Source organism: Heterodontus francisci, chromosome 27, assembly GCF_036365525.1.
Source record: "Heterodontus francisci isolate sHetFra1 chromosome 27, sHetFra1.hap1, whole genome shotgun sequence".
NCBI classification, from domain to species: domain Eukaryota; kingdom Metazoa; phylum Chordata; class Chondrichthyes; order Heterodontiformes; family Heterodontidae; genus Heterodontus; species Heterodontus francisci.
The window spans coordinates 29253061-29271323 of record NC_090397.1 but is presented as its reverse complement, the minus strand read 5'-3'; the positions used below and the strand labels follow the sequence as shown (position 1 = coordinate 29271323).

The 18263-nt window shown below is 42.5% G+C and overlaps 1 protein-coding gene across 2 annotated transcripts in view; it reads right to left on the bottom strand.

Moving 5' to 3' along the window:
- apaf1 (apoptotic peptidase activating factor 1) overlaps positions 1 to 18263 on the bottom strand; it is a 334569-nt gene that overhangs the window by 56696 nt on the left and 259610 nt on the right. Inside the window, exon 29 of one of the 2 annotated variants that reach the window (XM_068059048.1) lies at positions 13971 to 14165. The exons of the other annotated variant lie outside the window; for it this stretch is intronic. Coding sequence (XP_067915149.1) covers positions 14136 to 14165 — 30 coding nt within the window. The 3' untranslated portion in view covers positions 13971 to 14135. Of the gene's footprint in view, positions 1 to 13970; positions 14166 to 18263 lie in introns of those variants that run through there. 2 annotated transcript variants of the gene reach the window in all.

Genomic DNA, 18263 nt, shown 5'->3' with positions numbered 1-18263 from the left:
CACACACACATACAACCAGTTAACTGGGAAAATAAGAAGGACTGTTGTTCACAGCACTGTTACAAAGAAAACAAAAAAAGACCACACGTAGGCAGAATACTTTTCCTCGGTTTTGGTTTGGCATCCCCCAATGCGTATAGACAGCTGTCACTGGGATCTTCCTGGAACAGTTCTTTCCAGGCGATGTTGAAGATCAGTTTGGGTAGGCTTTCAAAGAAATGCAGCTACAAGAGTTTTCAGATAGGTCTTACAGCAGAAATGCAGCAACAAGAGTTTTTTCAGTTCCCACACCTTTTGATACACGGGGTTTCTTTAAATACTGTTGGAAATAGGAAACTGACACAATGTTTTTAGAGTTTCTTTGCAAGAAAGAGAGCTGAGTCTTCTTTGTAGGCAAAAACCAACTGTCTTTTTTGTAACAGTTCAAAATTAAACTAAAAACATTCTAAGAAATCAAACCTCATGACCTATATAAATCTTGACCTGTCATTTCTTTGTAAACATCTCCCCAAATCAAAAACAACCCCTACTGGGTGATTATCCACAGACAGGTTGCCTTCCAATAAGATTTGTTTACAAGCCAATAACCCAGGAACCTTCTGATGACCTTTCTTAAAAGAAAACACAAAGTTCAGCATCTCTTTAGATTCCAGATGACTCAATGTCCACAATTCAACTATAAGTCCTTAAAACATATTTTACATAAAAAATAGAAATACTCTCATAACACTGGACTGAGGCAAACTGTTATTGAACACTGTGAATTTGTGGATTTATAAACTGTTTTTTAAGTAATGTATCCAGAAATACTTGGTATTGAGAGCATGCTCATCAGAGCTCAGCATCATTGGGTCAGCCATGTGGTTCACATGTTGAATTTCCACATACCAAAGGCAATATTCTACAGCCAGCTGAGTATGGGAACTTGCACCATAGGACGTCCCAAACTTCGATACAAAGACATTCTGAAAGCCAATCTCAGAGCCTGTAGATTGGACCCCACTACATAGGGGTCAGATCCAAATGGAGAAGTCTCATGCCCTCAAGCAATCACAACATTTGGGGAGAACAGAGTCATGTCCCTACAGTGCAAGGGAGCACGCCGCAAAGCCAGTGCCTTCATGCACCCCCTCCAACAGTAACTTCATATGTAGTATTTGCAATCGGATCTGCAAATCAAGATTTGGTTTAACATCACATATGAGATGACACAAACCTAGACAGTAAACAACCAGTTTCCTTGCTAAACACTCACCAATTGAAGCAACGGGAGAATCCATCATCTAGGAATAGTGAGTTGTGAATTTAAATTGATGAGATGTTGACAAGCTGCAGATGGTACATGATTGTTGAGAGTTTGCTGGATTACAAAGGACGTATGGGGCTGAAAACATAGCTCAACACTGACAAGAAGAATTTATGTAGTATTTCAGGTCCACAACTGAGAATATTTGCTCAAGTCCGTTAACTCTGCTGATCTGCAAAAGTCTCCTTTGTAGACAACTCCCATTGTCTGTAAGTACAACTTGTGCCTTCATTTTGTAGGAAGTCAACAATACCTTGGACAGCCTGATCGCCCCATTTTCTAACACAGTAAAAGATTTTACCCAGATAAATGTAACAACATTTTCAATCATCTTCCTCAGTATGAAGAAAATAACCAATGCCTCTGCAGTAATTATTTCTCAGATAGAAACCAAAATTGTTACAAATGCACAGCAGGTTGATCATTATCCAAACAAAATGTCATGAATTTGCAAACAGTAGTGTCTGCGGTTAGTGTATGGTGTCATTGTCATTTCGTCTGTTCTGTTTATAAAGTGCAGCCCCTGAAAGCAATAACTTCATGAACTTTATGATAAGATAATTTTTTCTGATTCAAGTGCTTAAAATGATTATGCTTGATTTTGTCATAAAGCTTGATGTAAAATTTAAATTACAAAGGCAGTTTGGAGCCATCAGTTTTGTACCTTTTCTGGGAGCACAGGACAAGGTTTGGATTTTCCTCCAAATTACCACTGGTTCTGGGTTACATTTAGAGTGGTGAACAGAGTAAAATGGGTTCTTAGAGGTTACTGCACAGTGGCGCAGTGGTTAGCACTGCAGCCTTACAGCTCCAGCGACCTGGATTCAATTCTGGGTACTGCCTGTGTGGAGTTTGCAAGTTCTCCCTGTGCCTGTGTGGGTTTTCACTGGGTGTTCCGGTTTCCTCCCACAGCCAAAGACTTGCAGGTTGATAGGTAAATTGGCCATTATAAATTGCCCCTAGTGTAGGTAGGTGGTAGGGGAATATAGGGACAGGTGGGGATGTGGTAGGAATATGGGCTTAGTGTAGGATTAGTATAAATGGGTGGTTGATGGTCGGCACAGACTCGATGGGCCGAAGGGCCTGTTTCAGTGCTGTATCTCTAAATAAAATAATGCTGTAAGAAATCTTCAGCTAAATTATCAGCCCAAAAAAGCCCCTTTAAGGCCAGATAGAAGCTTGATGTAGCTCATGTAAACGGAGTCAAGTAGTTGTGATGACAACTCCACACAATCCCCCACCCCAACAACCCTGGACCCAGTTCCTCCAATTTCTGTTCCAAACCCATTCAAATAACGACTGCCACTATATAAATGGTGGTAGGAGATACACGAAGGTAGCCCTTGAAATAGATACCACATTGAAGAAACCATTTTGTCTGCTGCTATAGAAGGTTGTTTTACTTTGCCTTCATGTCAAGCTGTTTAGTACTTTGCAAGTACAGTTTGAATTTTGCTGTGCTCAAAGTTCTGCTTTGCACCAGGGACATGGATATCCCATTGAGAGCATCTCTATTTTTGCACAAGATCTATAATTCATCAAGCTTCTCTTAAACCCATGTGTGTAGGGAGTGCCATGAAAAATATGTTTCCCAGCAAATGGAAAGTAAGCTAGACCTAATTTCAAAGTATTATAATATTTAAATGAAATGTAGACTGCTTTTTGGAAAGATAACTTTGTCCTGCTATAAGACCGTACTTAGTAATCAAGCGGCGAAGATTTGGCCATATGTAACTGCGTAAGACTTTTCGGTTCCCAAATGCTGTTCTACCTTTGGTTGGGTTGTTTTTCTTAGAGCAGAGAAGGCTGAGTGGGGACCTGTTTGAGGTATACAAAATTATGAGGGGAATAGATAGGGTAGACAGGAAGAAACTTTTTCCCTTAGCGGATGTGTCAATAACCGGGGGATAGATTTAAGGTAAGGGGCAGAAGGTATCGAGGGGATTTGAGCAAATATATTTTCACTTAGTGAAAATATAGTGGTTGGAATCTGGAACACACTGCCTGAAGGGGTGGTAGAGGCAGGAACCTTCACAACATTTAAGAAGTATTTAGATGAGCACTTGAAATGCCATAGCATACAAGGCTACGGGCCAAGTGCTGGAAAATAAGATTAGGATAGATAGGTGCTTGATGGCCGGCACGGACATGATGGGCTGAAGGGCCTGTTTCTGTGCTGTAGAACTGTCCGACTCTATGAATACACGTGTGGTAGATACATTTACAAGGTTCCAGAATGAGACGGGTACAGAGTGAGCCTTTAGCTTAATGATAAAGGCAGTACACTGGTTGATACTGCAGAAGATCTGTTTTTATCCTGGAAGCAGGCAGAATCAAAAATATTAAGAGAGAAGGTAAGCTTGGATGCCACTAACATGATGTCTGTGCTGACCCAAATTCAAAGGTTGGAGGGTTTGAATCCTGCTCCAGACAATCCCAGTGAGTGGAGAGGGATACCTGCGTCCGGTAGGTGTGGTTGGTCCCTCCCTCTCACCGTTTGGGTTGTCTGAGCATATAAAGCCCTTGGATTATACTGTCAGCTGGCATAAAGATGGTCATAGCCAAGGAAGGAGCATTGACATCACAATGTGTCAGACTGTTTATCAGACTGCAAATCTTCCACTACTTCACACTATCCTCCAAGGGAATAATCATGAAAACAACAACAAAGTTATGATTATTACACCCCTGAGATACACGACTGTAGATATATATATATATATAGCAGTTTGAGTTGAGCCGCATAAAAGCCACAAGCGCATGCACGCATACACGCCTTAGAGAAGTAACTGACAGCATTCAACCCAAGGAAGGATCTATGGCAGACCACAATTTATAATAGACGATAAGATCTGTAATATTTCAAATAGTGTTAAAATGTATGGAGTCTTCAAATTAATCCTGTCTTTTGAATTGCAGGTGCTATCTGTGTATTCTGAGGGTTCTGTGGATTTGCCCAGGTTATGAGATAACAGCTCATTTAAATTGAGAGGTTCAGGTGATTTTAGGTGAATAAGCATGTCAGCTACACAGCAGTACACAACAATATCTGAGGAGAGGTAAACAAAGATAAAGAGGGAAAATAAATCTGTGGTCTTAAGGGGAATTCACTAGTTTGCTGGTTTGAGAAATGTCTCCCTATACCATGGGAATGGAACTTTTGAAAAAAGATGACAGTGCAGGAATGCAAATTATTAGCATAATGAGTAGTGGCAAAGGGTTGGTGATTTGGATTTGTATAACATCGAAACCGAAGTGCAATAGTAATGTGTCATAGAATATATTTTCCGGTCAATATACATGATCCAGCCTGTACAGAATATGTGAACAGAGACTAAGAAATAGGGGATTTTTCATTATTTGTTCATGGGATGTGGGCATCACTGATTGGGCCAGCCTTTAATGCCCATCCCTAATTGCCCTTGAGAAGGTGGTGGTGAGCCGCCTTCTTGAACCGCTGCAGTCCATGTGAGGTAGGTAGACCCACAGTGCTGTTAGGAAGGAAATTCCAGGATTTTGACCCAGCGACAGTAAAGGGATGGCGATATAGTCCCAAGTCAGGATGGTGTGTGGCTTGGAGGGGAACTTGCAGGTGGTGGTGTTCCCATGCATCTGCTGCCCTTGTCCTTCTAGGTGGTAGAGGTTGCACGTTTGGAAGGTGCTGTCAAAGATGCCATGGTGCGTTGCTGCAGTGCATCTTGTAGATGGTACACACTGCTGCCACTGTGTGTCAATGGTGGAGGGAGTGAATGTTTGTGGATGGAGTGCCAATCAAGCGGGCTGCTTTGTCCTGGATGGTGTCGAGCTTCTTGAGTGTTGTTGGAGCTGCACCCATCCAGGCAAGTGGAGAGTATTCCATCACACTCCTACCTTGTGCTTTGTAGATGGTGGACGGGCTTTGGGGTGTCAGGAGGTGAGTTACTCGGGATTCCAAGCCTCTGACCTGCTCTTGCAGCCACGGTATTTATATGGCTACTCCAGTTCAGTTTCTGGTCAATGGTAACCCCTAGTATGTTGATAGTGGGGGATTCAGCAATCATAATGCCATTGAATGTCAAGGGGAGATGGTTTGATTCTCTCTTGTTTAAGATGGTCATTGCCTGGCACTTGTGTGATACTTATCAGCCCAAGCCTGGATATTGTCCAGGTCTTGCTGCATTTCTACACGGACTGCTTCAGTATCTGAGGAGTCGCAAATGGTGCTGAACATTTTGCAATCATCAGCGAACATCCCCACTTCTGACCTTAATTGAAGGAAGCTCATTGATGAAGCAGTTGAAGATGGTTGGGCCTAGGACACTACCCTGAAGAACCTCTGCAGTGATGTCCTGGAGCTGAGATGATTGACCTGCAACAACCACAACCATCTTCCTTTGTGCTAGGTATGACTCCAACCAGCGGAGGGTTTTCCCCCTGATTCCCATTGACTCCATTTTTGCTAGGGCTCCTCGATGTCATACTCGGTCAAATGCTGCCTTGATGTCAAGGGCATTTGCCTTATTTCTGCCTAATTAATGCAATAAGTAAATTTTCTGGTGAGGTTAATTTAAATATTAAAATCAGTGTTAAAAAACACCAATGTAATTGCCCAAATTTCCTCCTCATCTTGCCTCTATTAGATAGGCAATGAAGGTCAGGCACATTGTTGTCCTTCAGCTGGATTTTACAGTGAAGCATTTTTGATGGCGGAATTTAAATTTAGATGTTTGGGGGCTACTTTTGTGATTGCTGAAGGTTGATGTTACATTTATGTTTGATGTCATTTTGGCTGGAAGTTTGCTACAATTAAAGTTCTAGAAATTCCTTTAGGTATTCCTCTCTTTTTGTTTTTTGAAGGAGAAAGAAGATGAATGTCAGCTTCACTTACATCAGAGACAGACTGCATGCACCAGTCCTTACCTGCACGGGTGTGGAGACCCAGGCACAAAGCTTCCCTTCATCATCTAGGGGGCAGTGGTGGATTTACACAAAAAGTGCCATGAAATCCCTTACATCCACCTGAGAGGCAGACCGGGCCTCTGTTTAATGTTTAATCCTTTGACAGTGCAACACTCCCTCAGTACTGCAATGAAGTGTCCTCCTATTGGAATCTAAATTGCAAACATCCCACATCATCACAGTGATGGCACTTTCAACACAGTAAAGGTAACCACCCTGAACCTTTATGCCTGAGACTCATTCTGAGCTACCACAAGGGGCATCAACAAAATTGGCCAATTCATAACATGCAGATTTATGGTCAAGTCACTGAAATGTTACTGAAGCCCCACTCCACAGAGTTGAGGGCATAATCTAGGCAGACACTTTATTGCAGGACTGAGAAAGTGCTGCACAGTCGGAGGGGCCGTCTTTTAAGTTAAACATTAAACTGAGGCCTTGTCTGCACTCTCAGCTGGATGTAAAAGATTGCACAGCACTTTTTGAAAAACAGCAGGAGTCTTCCTACTATTCTGACCAACATTTATGCCTCAAATAAGACTTAAAACAGATTATTTGGTTATTTATCTTATTGGGACCTTACTGTGCATATAGAGGTTGACCTGTTTCTTAAATTACAACAGTAACTCTACTTCAAAACATAATTCGTTGCCTGTGAAACACTTTGGGGCATCCTGATGTCCTGAAAGATACTGTAGAAAAGGAAATTCTTTCTTGCTTTATTATAGTCATCTTAAAGCAGTGCTTCCAATATCTGGGCCTTCTGGCTCCAGCAAGAGTACTACCAGTGAGCCAAGGCTAAAGTATTTGATAATGATCCTGTTGACGATATAGATGTTGTATCTTTGCTTCATGCATGGCTGCCTCAAGATTGTTCGAATCCATCTGTACATTAATGGAGTGGGACCACCTCTGGATCATGTCACCAGTGAAAGTGTATGTAGCAGCCCAAAGGGACATGCAGATGCCATCAATAATACATTGGAACTTGAAGAATGCTGTGATGTGATACAAATACAGGGTCCTCTCATTCTGCTGCCAGGTTTTTGGAGGGAAAATAATAAAGTTGGCTTTCCTAGTGAACAACACATCAGTGACTTGCTTGGTGCAGCTGTGTGTCGCAGATAGATCAATGATCAATGTGCCTTTGGTAGCTTGGCCTGATTTCCCATTCCTTGCTTTCCCCTTCTGCGCTGGTGCCACTGGCCATGTGGAATGAAAAATCTACACTAGCATTTCTGATCTCCTAGGCATGGGTCTTTGTTCAAGACAAGTTCCTCTACCTAATTCCAGGAAGTTGACCTTTAACCCCAGACGTCTCACTTCTTTTTAGTTTAGATTTTTTTTGGTTTAGAGATACAGCACTGAAACAGGCCCTTCGGCCCACCGAGTCTGTGCCGACCATCAACCACCCATTTATACTAATCCTCCACTAATTCCATATTCCTACCACATCCCCACCTGTCCCTATATTTCCCTACCACCTACCTATACTAGGGGCAATTGCTAATGGCCAATTTACCTATTAACCTGCAAGTCTTTGGCGTGTGGGAGGAAACCGGAGCACCCGGAGGAAACCCACGCAGACACAGGGAGAACTTGCAAACTCCACACAGGCAGTACCCGGAATTGAACCCGGGTCGCTGGAGCTGTGAGGCTGCGGTGCTAACCACTGCACCACTGTGCCACTTGAGTGCTACTTTTCCAACTTAGTCCCTGGCCAAACACAAGGACAATTTGCAGGTTGGGAACCAGTTGACAGCTGGAGTAGGCTTTGCTGAGGCTTTTTCTCTGGATTCCCTGGCTGATGAGGGAGGCCAGCCTCTCACCTGACCATGACTGGAGTTCTTCGGTTTCACTGATCACAGCTTCCCAGCCTGTCAGTTTTACCGAAGAAGCTCTTCCCCCTGTGCTCTCGCCTCAGTGACCCTGATGAGTTGCTGACAGGTCATGAAATAGGTCCACCAACTGCTAAAAGGCAGAAATGAGGGTTAAAACATTGCTTAATGACCTAATTGAATATTTTAATTCGTTATCTGACAGCTGCACGGGGGGTTCTGTACTTGCCTTCAATCCTGCCCAAGTGAGACCCAGAAGAGGGCATATGATGTTGGGATCCTGACCTGTTCCAACATTACTTTTAGGGGATTTAATTCACTGTATGCACCCAAACCCCCCTAACCCAACCCACCACCACCCCTCCTCACACGCCCCCACACCCCCACCCCCCCCACCCCCTCACCCCTTCCCCCACCCCCTAAAGTGGGGTAGTAGTTTAAACTAGTTCTGGGGAGATTTAAGTATTGTATTAAATTTGTAGCTTAACTAGTTAAGCAACCTGAGAGAACTCCAAATTATCATTCAGTGATATTCCTAACCTTGAAATCTAATTAGTTAAATTAAACACAATAGAGATGGCAGGGCAGGTGATGTGTTGCAGATTTAGCATGTGGGAGCTGGTGGATACCAGTGTGATCCTCTGCAACCAGATCTGCAGTAAGTGCAGCTCGAGGAACTTCGACTCAGAATTGATGAGCTGGTGTCCGAGATTCGGACACTGCGATGCATCAGGGAGGGGAATGTTACCTGGATACTTTGTTCCAGGAGACATTCACACCCCTTAAGCTAGGTACTTCTGATTTCGTACTTTCTCAGGGACAGGAGGGTGTGACTGTGAGTAAGACAGGTATGGGGATCCAGACAGTCACAAAGGAGGAGTCTCAGCCCTTGCACTTGTCCAACAGGTTTGAGGTTCTTGCAACCTGTGTGGACAAGAGCAGGGCCTGCATGGAGGATGAGCAAACTGACCACGACACTGTGGTGCAGAGGTCCATTCAAGTCGGGGGAGTAAAAAGGAATGCAGTAGTAGTAGGGGACAGTATAGTTAGGGGTATAGATACTATTCTCTGCAGCCGAGAGTGTGAATCCTGAAGGCGGTGTTAGTTGCCCTGTGCCAGGGTTAAGGACATCTCCTTGGGGCTGGAGAGAAACTTGGAGTGGGAGGGGAAGGATCCCGTTCTTGTGGTCCATGTGGGTGCCAACGACATAGGTAGGACTAAGAAAGGTCCTGCTGAGGGAGTATGAGCAGCTAGGGGCTAAATTAAAAAACAGAACCACAAAGGTAATAATCTCTAGATTACCATCTGAGCTACAAGTAAATTGGCATGGGTAAATAAGATCAGAGAGTTGAATGTGTGGCTCAAAGATTGATGTGGGAGAAATGTGTTTCAATTCATGGGGCACTGGCACCAGTACTGGGGAAAGAGGAAGCTGTACTGTTGGGACGGCCTTCACCTGAACTGCGCTGGGACCAGTTTCCTAGCAAATTGCATAACTAGGTTGGTAGAAAGGGCTTTAAACTAAATAATGCCTGGGGGGGTGGGGGGTGCGGGTTGGGTGAGGGGGACATTCAGGAGAGGGGAAATTTAGAAAGTTAATGAGAAAGGACAAGGCAAAAGTCCAGAGTAGTGATACGGGTAATGATAACCAGAGTGCGACAGGAAGGGACAGAGCATAAAATGTAAGCGTGCACCAGCAAATAAGGTCAGAGTAGGGAAAAAGTGTAAAAAAAGACAGAATTAAAGGCTCTTTATCTGAATGTATGCAGCATTCATAACACAATGAATGAATTGATAGCACTAATAGAAATAAATGAGTATATGATAGTCATTACAGAGACATGGTTGCAAGGTGACCAAGGCTTGGAACTGAATATTCAAGGGTATTTGATATTTTGGAAGGATAGGAAGAAAGGAAAAGGAGGTGGGTTGCTCTGTTAATAAAGGATGAGATCAGTACAGTAGTGAGAAATGTTCTTAGTTCCGAAGATCACGATGTAGAATCAGTTTGGGTACAGATACGAAATAGCAATGGAAAGAAGTCACTTGTGGGAGTAGTTTATAGGCTCCCCTAACAGTAGCTACACTGTAGGAGTGAATATAAATCAAGAAATAACAGGAAGTTGTAGGAAAAGTACTGCAATAATCATGGGCAATTTTAATCTTCATATAGATTGGACTAATCAAATTGGCAAAGATAGCCTGGAGGATGAGTTTATAGAGTATATTAGGGACAGTTTTTTTGATGAATATGTTCTGGAACCAACCCGGGAGCAGGCTATTTTAGACCTGGTCATGTGTAATGAGACAGGATTAATAAATAACCTCATAGTAAAGGATCCTCTAGGCAAGAGTCATCATAACATGATAGAAGTTCACATTCAGTTTGAGGGTGAGAAATTTGGGTCTGAAACTTATATAAATGCAATTGCAAGGGCATGAAGATAGAGTTGGCTGAAGTGGACTGGGAAAATAAGTTAAAAGGTAAAACTGGCAGACATTTAAGGATATATTTCATAACTCTCAACAAAGATATAGTCCATTGAGAAAGCAAGAGTCTATGAGTAGGATGCACCATCCATGGGTAACTAAGGAAGTTAAAGATAGTATTAAATTGAAAGAAAAGACATACAATGCTGCAAAGATTAGTGGTAGGCCAGAAGATTGGGAAAATTTTAGGAACCAGCAGAGGATGACTAAAAACAAAGAGAGAAATTGGCATATGAGAGTAAACTAGCAAGAAATAAAAAAAACAGACAAAAAGGGTCTACAAAAATATAAAAAGGAAGAGGGTAGCTGAAGTAAATGTTGGTCCCTTAGAGGATGAGACTGGGGAATTAATAATGGGAAGCAAGAAAATGACAGAGACTTTGAACAAGTATTTTGTATCTGTCTTCACAGTAAAAGACGCTAAAAGCATCCCAAGAATAATAGAAAACCAAGAGGAAAAAGGGAGGGAGGAACTTAAAACAATCACGATCACTAGAGAAAAAGTACTAGGAAAACTAACGAGACTAAAGGCTGACAAGTCCCCTGGACCTGATGGCCTGCATCCTAGGGGCATAAAAGAAGTGGCTGTAGAGATAGCAGATGCATTGGTTGTAATCTTCCAAAATTCCCTAGATTCTGGAAAGGTCTCAGCGGATTGAAAAACTGCAAATGTAACACCTCTATTCAAGAAAGGGGGTGACAGAAAGCAAGAAAATATAGGCCAGTTAGCCTAACATCCATCATTGGGAAAATGCTAGAATTCATTATGAAGGAAGTAGTAACAGGATATTTAGAAAATCATAATGAAATCAGGCAGAGTCAACATGGTTTTATGAAAGGGAATGTGTCGATTGAGGCAGCGGAGGACAGAAGCGACGATCGCGGCCATTAAGGGGTGAGGGGGTTTGGATTCAATTCGTTTCTTTGTGTCAAATTGAGCAGTGCCATTTTTATTACTGTCAGCTGCCTGAAATGTTACAGACAGTGACGTTTCTCTCGATGAGGCTGCATTTGCACATGTGCCAGTACTGCGCCACCTAGTGGTTGCATTGTCAGCAAGCACAGCCTGCAAAGATAGGGAGGAAAGCAAGTTGTGAGGAGGACACATAGGAATCACAGAATCGTTACAGCACAGAAGGAGGCCATTCGGCCCATCGTGTCCGCACCGGCTCTATGAAAGAGCAACTCCCTCAGTTCCATTCCACCGCCTTCTCCCCATAACCCTGCACATTCTTCCTTTTCATATAACTGTCTAATTCCCTGGGGCTGAAATTTATATTCCTGCTGCCGAAATCGACAGCGGGTGAAAACGATGGCGGTCCGCCCATGTGGGCTGCACACTGCGGAACCGCCACACTATTAAGTACAAATAAATAAATTTATTTTGATCCTCTCCCAGCTCCCAATAACCATAGAACTAATTGCTTTCCCTCCCCCCCCAAATCACTTACCTTGTCCACCTGACCACAAAGTGCATAAAAGTTACACTATAACAGTCCCACCATCCCCTACACCAATGATATGACTTTGACCCCGCTCCCTAAGCCCCCGCACTGAGAAACTTACCTCCGCCCCCCTCCCCACCAGTGTTCCGCCTCAATTCCCCGGACGAGGATCCGAAGGCACTGGAGTGCCAGCCAGTGGCATGAAGATCAAACTGGGACAGACAGCAGGAATGTAAGGGTAATTAATTCATTGATTTTAATTAATTTAAATATTTAAAAGGGGCTCCCGTCGCCAAGCAGCAGGGTGGGGTGGTGGGGGCGCTGCCACGAGGCCTCGCTGCTGGCAGCAGTATTGGGCCGGGCATTCCCAGCGTCAGGGTGCATGGTGGCCCTCTCTCGGAGGCATTTTCCGGCCCTCCCCCCATCATGACCCCCAACGTCAGGGGGGGTCTGTAAAATTCAGCCTCAAGTGTCTGCAAAGAGATTAGGATAGGTTAAGTGAGCAAAGATTTGGCACATGGGAAAATGTGAGATTGTCCACTTTGGCGAGAAGAATAGAAAATCAACATATTATTTATATGGAGAGAGACTGCAGAGTGCTGCGGTACAGAGGGATCTGGGTGTCCTCATACATGAATCACAAAACGTTAGTATGCAAGTACAGCAAGTAATTAGGAAGGAAAATGGAAGGTTGGCATTTATTGCAAGGGGGATGGAGTATGGAAATCTTGTTACAATTTTACAAGGTATTGGTGAGTACTGCATACAGTTTTGGTCTCCTTACTTAAGAGGTATATACTTGCATTGGAAGCAGTTCAGACAAAGTTCACTAGGCTGATTCCTGGGATGAAGGGGTTGTCTTATGAGAAAAGGGTGAGCAGGTTGAGCCGATATTCATTGAAGTTTAGAAGAATGAGAGGTGATCTTATGAAACATAGAAGATTCTGAGGGGGTTTGACAGGGTGGATGCTGAGAGGATGTTTCTTCTCATGGGGGAATCTAAAACTGGGGGCACAGTTTCAAAATAAGGGGCCTTTGTTTTACGAAGGTTATGAAGAGGAATTTCTTCTCCCAGAGGGTTGTTAATCTTTGGAATTCTCTTCCCCACAGAGCAGTGGAGGTTGGCCATTGAATATATTCAAGGCTGAGTTAGACAGATTTTTGATCTACGAGGGAGTGAAAGGATTATGGGGGAGGGCATAGAAAAGTGGATTTGAGGCCACAATCAGATTAGCTATGATCTTATTGAATGGCAGAGCAGATTCAAGGGGCCAAATGCCTACTGCTGTTCCTATTTCTTATGATCTTTTGATCTTATAATCAGGGACTGTCAAATCACTGCGTAGGAGACACTTTGATAAATTACTTGTGGAAAAGCAGTAAGAGCAGCTACATTAAAATTACTCAAGAGACTATTGTCCATTTTGCTTGCAAGACCTCTTTGACTGCTCTGCATCCATATGTGATTGCACTAATATACCAGCTAGATGCTTCGTAATGTGTTTTCTGTTACTGACTCTGTTACTGGATGACCTTCATGCAGCAAGGTTGAATTCCTCATTTTTGTTTTAACTTTACTGTGAAGCATTGTAAATTGCATTAATAATTCAGAGGACAGCATATCTGGCTTTGAAATGGGCATCCGTTTCCAATTTTATAAATCTCTTCTAAATTCAGGTCAATATTTGTTTTAGTCTTTTCTGCATGGATGTGATTTTCTATGGTTCTCCCAGGCGTCGATTCCATTGGATATTGTTACTCAATAGGACTGCAACAGGAGGATCCATTCATGACTAGTTATTTTAGGTGTGTGTATTTAATCAAAGGCAAACCACTGATATGGTACATAATGCATCCTGTAGGGCAATGAAGACAATGCATGTGGAGTGTTAATAAAACCAGTTGATAATATAAGCAATTAAATAAGTTACACCAGTCCTAGATTGGCCAGGTTCTTTACTCTTGCACATCTTTCAACTATTCCCATCTCTTTTAGCTTGCCCTTCCTTTCCGATTCACAAAGTGTTATCCATTCCCTGGCAGAAAGTAGGCAGGTGATCTGCTGACCAGTCCTTGCCTGGTCTTAGGAGTTACTTTAATTGTTCTGCAGTGTGCCTTTCATCTGTCCTGTACCTCTTCTGACGGAGCCTGTGTGGAGAAACATGGAACTAACTTATCATCAGATTCAAACAGGTTTAAATCTAAAGAAAATTACCATTGTCGGGAATTATTAACTAAAATGGAAAATGAGAATCGAGGTTATTAGGTGAACCTGAAAAATCAGAGGAGAAATTACCCAACTCACTGCTAACATAATAATGGAAATCAATGCTCCTCCCTCTTTTTTCTGACCTCACAGTCCCTCTCCCAGTGCTCCTTTGAGCCACTCACTAGGCAGTGGGCAATGTGTGCGAGTTACCTGGTGGTGATTCCATGATTCAGGTTTTCCCACCGAACCCTGTGGCTTTTCCCGACAGTGATATAGCTGAGCTTGAGAGTACAGCAGTGTGGAGGGGGAAATAGTGGTTGTGTAACTACACCCATGGTTTTAAAAATCAAAAAGAATTAAGATGAATGGCTGTGATTTTATCTTTCTCTCTCAAACTATATATATATGTGCATGTGTGTGTGTGTGTGTGTAGAATGTGCTTTGCAAGCTGGTGAGAATCTATTTTCACAGAGTAGTAAAGTAATTGAGTCTGATAATTGTTCCCTCAGCAGTAATAATCATTGATAACATGCTCGATTTGATATACAGTCATGCACATTGCAAAAAGAAATGTGAAACAAGGATAGACAATCAATGACTGCCTATTGGCTGAGGTAATTGGCTGTGATTATTGGGCATTCATTGAAATTGTCCAGTCAATGTGAAGTGAACATCTCAAGAACTCTCAATTGTTAGGTCAAAACAGTCAGGTTAACCCTGTATGACTCATTGGTAGAATCACTTTTGGAATGTTAGTCTAGATTTTCCAATCAACAAAACCTGACTTTTGAACATAAGTGCTGGAGGGGATGGCAGTGTAAGCAGGTTGCTGGGTGGACAATGGTCCAGACATCTGTCCAGTTTGCACATCTTGTGCATTTTCAAAGAGAGAACTGATGGGTCCAGGAAGCATTTGCCGAAATAAATGGAACTTAAGTTGAATATGAAGTTCCAATGATGTAATTTAGATGTCTGCAAAATTGGTGTGTGTGCGTGCGTGCGTGTGTGTGTGTCCAACATTGAATCACCTACTCATGCAAACAAAAGAACCTTCTAAGGTTGCTTGGGAACTGTATATACAAATCTATTTAAAGAGCAATTTAAGAAGATTGTTTTTCAGCATTATAAGGCGTTCCTCATTTAAGTGTGTTCAAGAGCCAACTGTTAAAATACAGCCTTTTTTTTAAACTTGTAATAAAACCGCAGTGGGCTTTCCCATGGAAATTCTCCTATATCTGTGCTTTTTGAAAGAAGAGAACCAATGAAGGAATTCGATGCAGATCAAGCTGCACCAGAAGCACTCTGCACCTCCTGACTGTTAGCCTTGTGTGCAGATGCAACTTAGGTCTCTCATGCTCATTCATAACCGGTCTAAGAACTATATTTCTAGATGCAGGCACATCTACTTGGCCATGTCTGAAGAGCCCTTTCTTTGTCATCCCTGCTTGGTGAGGGAGGTTGTGACAAAGGTATAGCATCCAATGAAGCCCCATTTGTGGGCAAAATCTAGTCAAGGACAGCCCTGTCTAGTGCTGTGAACATCATCAGACCATTGAACTTTTACATGACCAGATCCTTTCAAATTACCATTGGTGACATAGGCCAGATCATTCAGAATATGGTCCACCAATACATCAAGCAGGTCATAGAAACTCTAACAACTCCATGGCATAGATGAATAGAAACACCTTTCATTTTATCAACATACGGGTGCTGTCAGACTGCAGGACGAGAATAACACAGTTGAATGTGCATGACCCTAGAAGCAGCCAAGATGTCTTCACTTTGCATCAGTCCCTGATGCTAACACTATTTGAAGGAACAGATGGTCTCTAGGGAGGCAGGGCAACCTCGTGGGGTCCAGCAACCAACACCAGTGAGGGACCCAGAACAGAATCTGGATTTTGGTGGAACATACAATTAGGAACATCGGAACATAGCATCATAGAAAATAGGAACAGGAGTAGGCCATTCAGCCCCTCAAGCCTGCTCTGCCATTCAACTAGATCATGGCTGATCTTCTACCTCAATGCCATTTTCCTGCACTATCCCCATATCCCTTGATATCTTTACTATCTAGAAATCTATTGTGATGAAAACCACATCTGCCAAGAATGAGGCATATTAATTTTGTCATATGGAACATTAATTTTAAACTCTTGCTGGACTGAAAACATTGCTGCACCTGCGTTCTAAAAGACAATTGCCTGGAAAAGACAATGGAATTTCTCCATTCAATTAACCAAATGGATTTTGATCAAAACACATGTGAAAGTCAGCATTCCAGCCCCCGACTGAGGATGTCCACTAAGATCTAAAGAATCCACAAAACCTCGCCGGGCAGGTTGTTCCAAAAAAGGAGCTGGTCACATGACTGGCCTGCTGGCCCAGGTTTGGTTTTAATTGTGCCACACAGAAAAAAACAGACTGCAACTGAACTTGAAGAGAGAGCATCTCTCCTTATCTCCGTCTCTCTCATGAAAAGCAGAGACTGCAACAGGATTTCAAGAAGGCAGGATCTCCCTGTATCTCTCTCTCTCTCTCCCTCTCATGCAAACACAGGGACCCACAGAAAAAACTAAGCCTCAAGACAGAAAACCATAGAAACAAGTTTGAAAGTGTGCACTGCGCCCCAACGAGATGGCAAGATTTAACTGCATTCAAAGACTTTACATCAAGTTCAAAAGACAGTAAATGAACTCCAGCTATTGCTTCAAACTTTTCCCCTTGATTATTTCTCCTTTTCTGTCTCTATCTGCATGTGTGTTTATCACACCATGCTAGTATGGGCGCGTCATGTATTTTTAGTAGTTTTAACTGAATTAGAGTTTTAAAGTTAATAAACTTACACCTTTCTTGTTTAAATCTAAGAAAACCTGTCTGGTTGATTTCTTTGTCATTACAATTGTAGGGCAGTGAACAAGGATTCACTGAGGGGAAACTAAAAACATGATGTTTTAAAAATTAAATCCTGTTATGGCCAAACCAGGAAAAGGCTGAGAGGGAACCCCTAGACCCCTTTCTCAGCTGGTCATAACACTATCAATCTCTATCTTAAATATACTCAATGACTGAGCCTCCACAGCCCTCTGGGGAGGAGAATTCCAAAGATTCATCACCCTCTCAGCGAAGAAATTCCTTCTCATCTCAATCCTAAATAGCCTATCTCCTATTACTGTGTCCCCTGGTTCTAGACCCCCAGCCAGGGGAAACATCCTTCCTGCATCTACCCTGTCAAGCCCTCTAAGAATTTTGTATATCTCAGTGAGATCACCTCTCATTCTCCTAAATGAGAATACAGGCCCAGTCTCCTCAATCTCTCCTCATGGGGCAATCCTGCCATCCCAGGGATCAGTCTGGTGAACCTTCGCTGCACTCTCTCTATGCCAAATATATCCTTCCTTTATTAAAAATGGAATTGCAGGTGATATAGATCGATTAAACCTTAGGGTTGCATAACAAGATGTTGATTGTCATGCATTCACTAATGTTAGTGAAAAATGCATGGTGAATATAATGGAGGTTTCTTGCAATATTCCAATCTTTTTGTTAACATTAATGAACAGAGGATATTACAACCCATGAATTTTCATGTTAGATTGATAATCTGGAGTTTGTTGATTAAAAAGGATTTTACATCAGTAATTAACTGTACTGGAAGCTCCATATATTAATACACGGGGCACTGTTCTTTGTAGGTAGAACGAACATGTACACACATTGCGCCTGTTTCAGCTAAATAAAATAAGTGACAGCCATTCGCTGGTTCATTCCTCAAAGCAATGCCTTGACCAATCAGAGTCAAGCTGCCTAGTTTAAATTTCAAACAAAGCTTGGCAGTAAACTGTCAGTCACCATAAACTGGTGCATTCTCCATGGCAACGCCTCTACCAATCAGAGTCCACTTGCCAACCAATCAGCACTCTCTTCTCATACAGTATAAATTTGTTGCTTTCCTTACATTGGTATCTTGCGGATTGTCCTGATGAATGCAAGACGAAAAGCTTGAACAAAATGTCTTTATTTTCAGCAATACT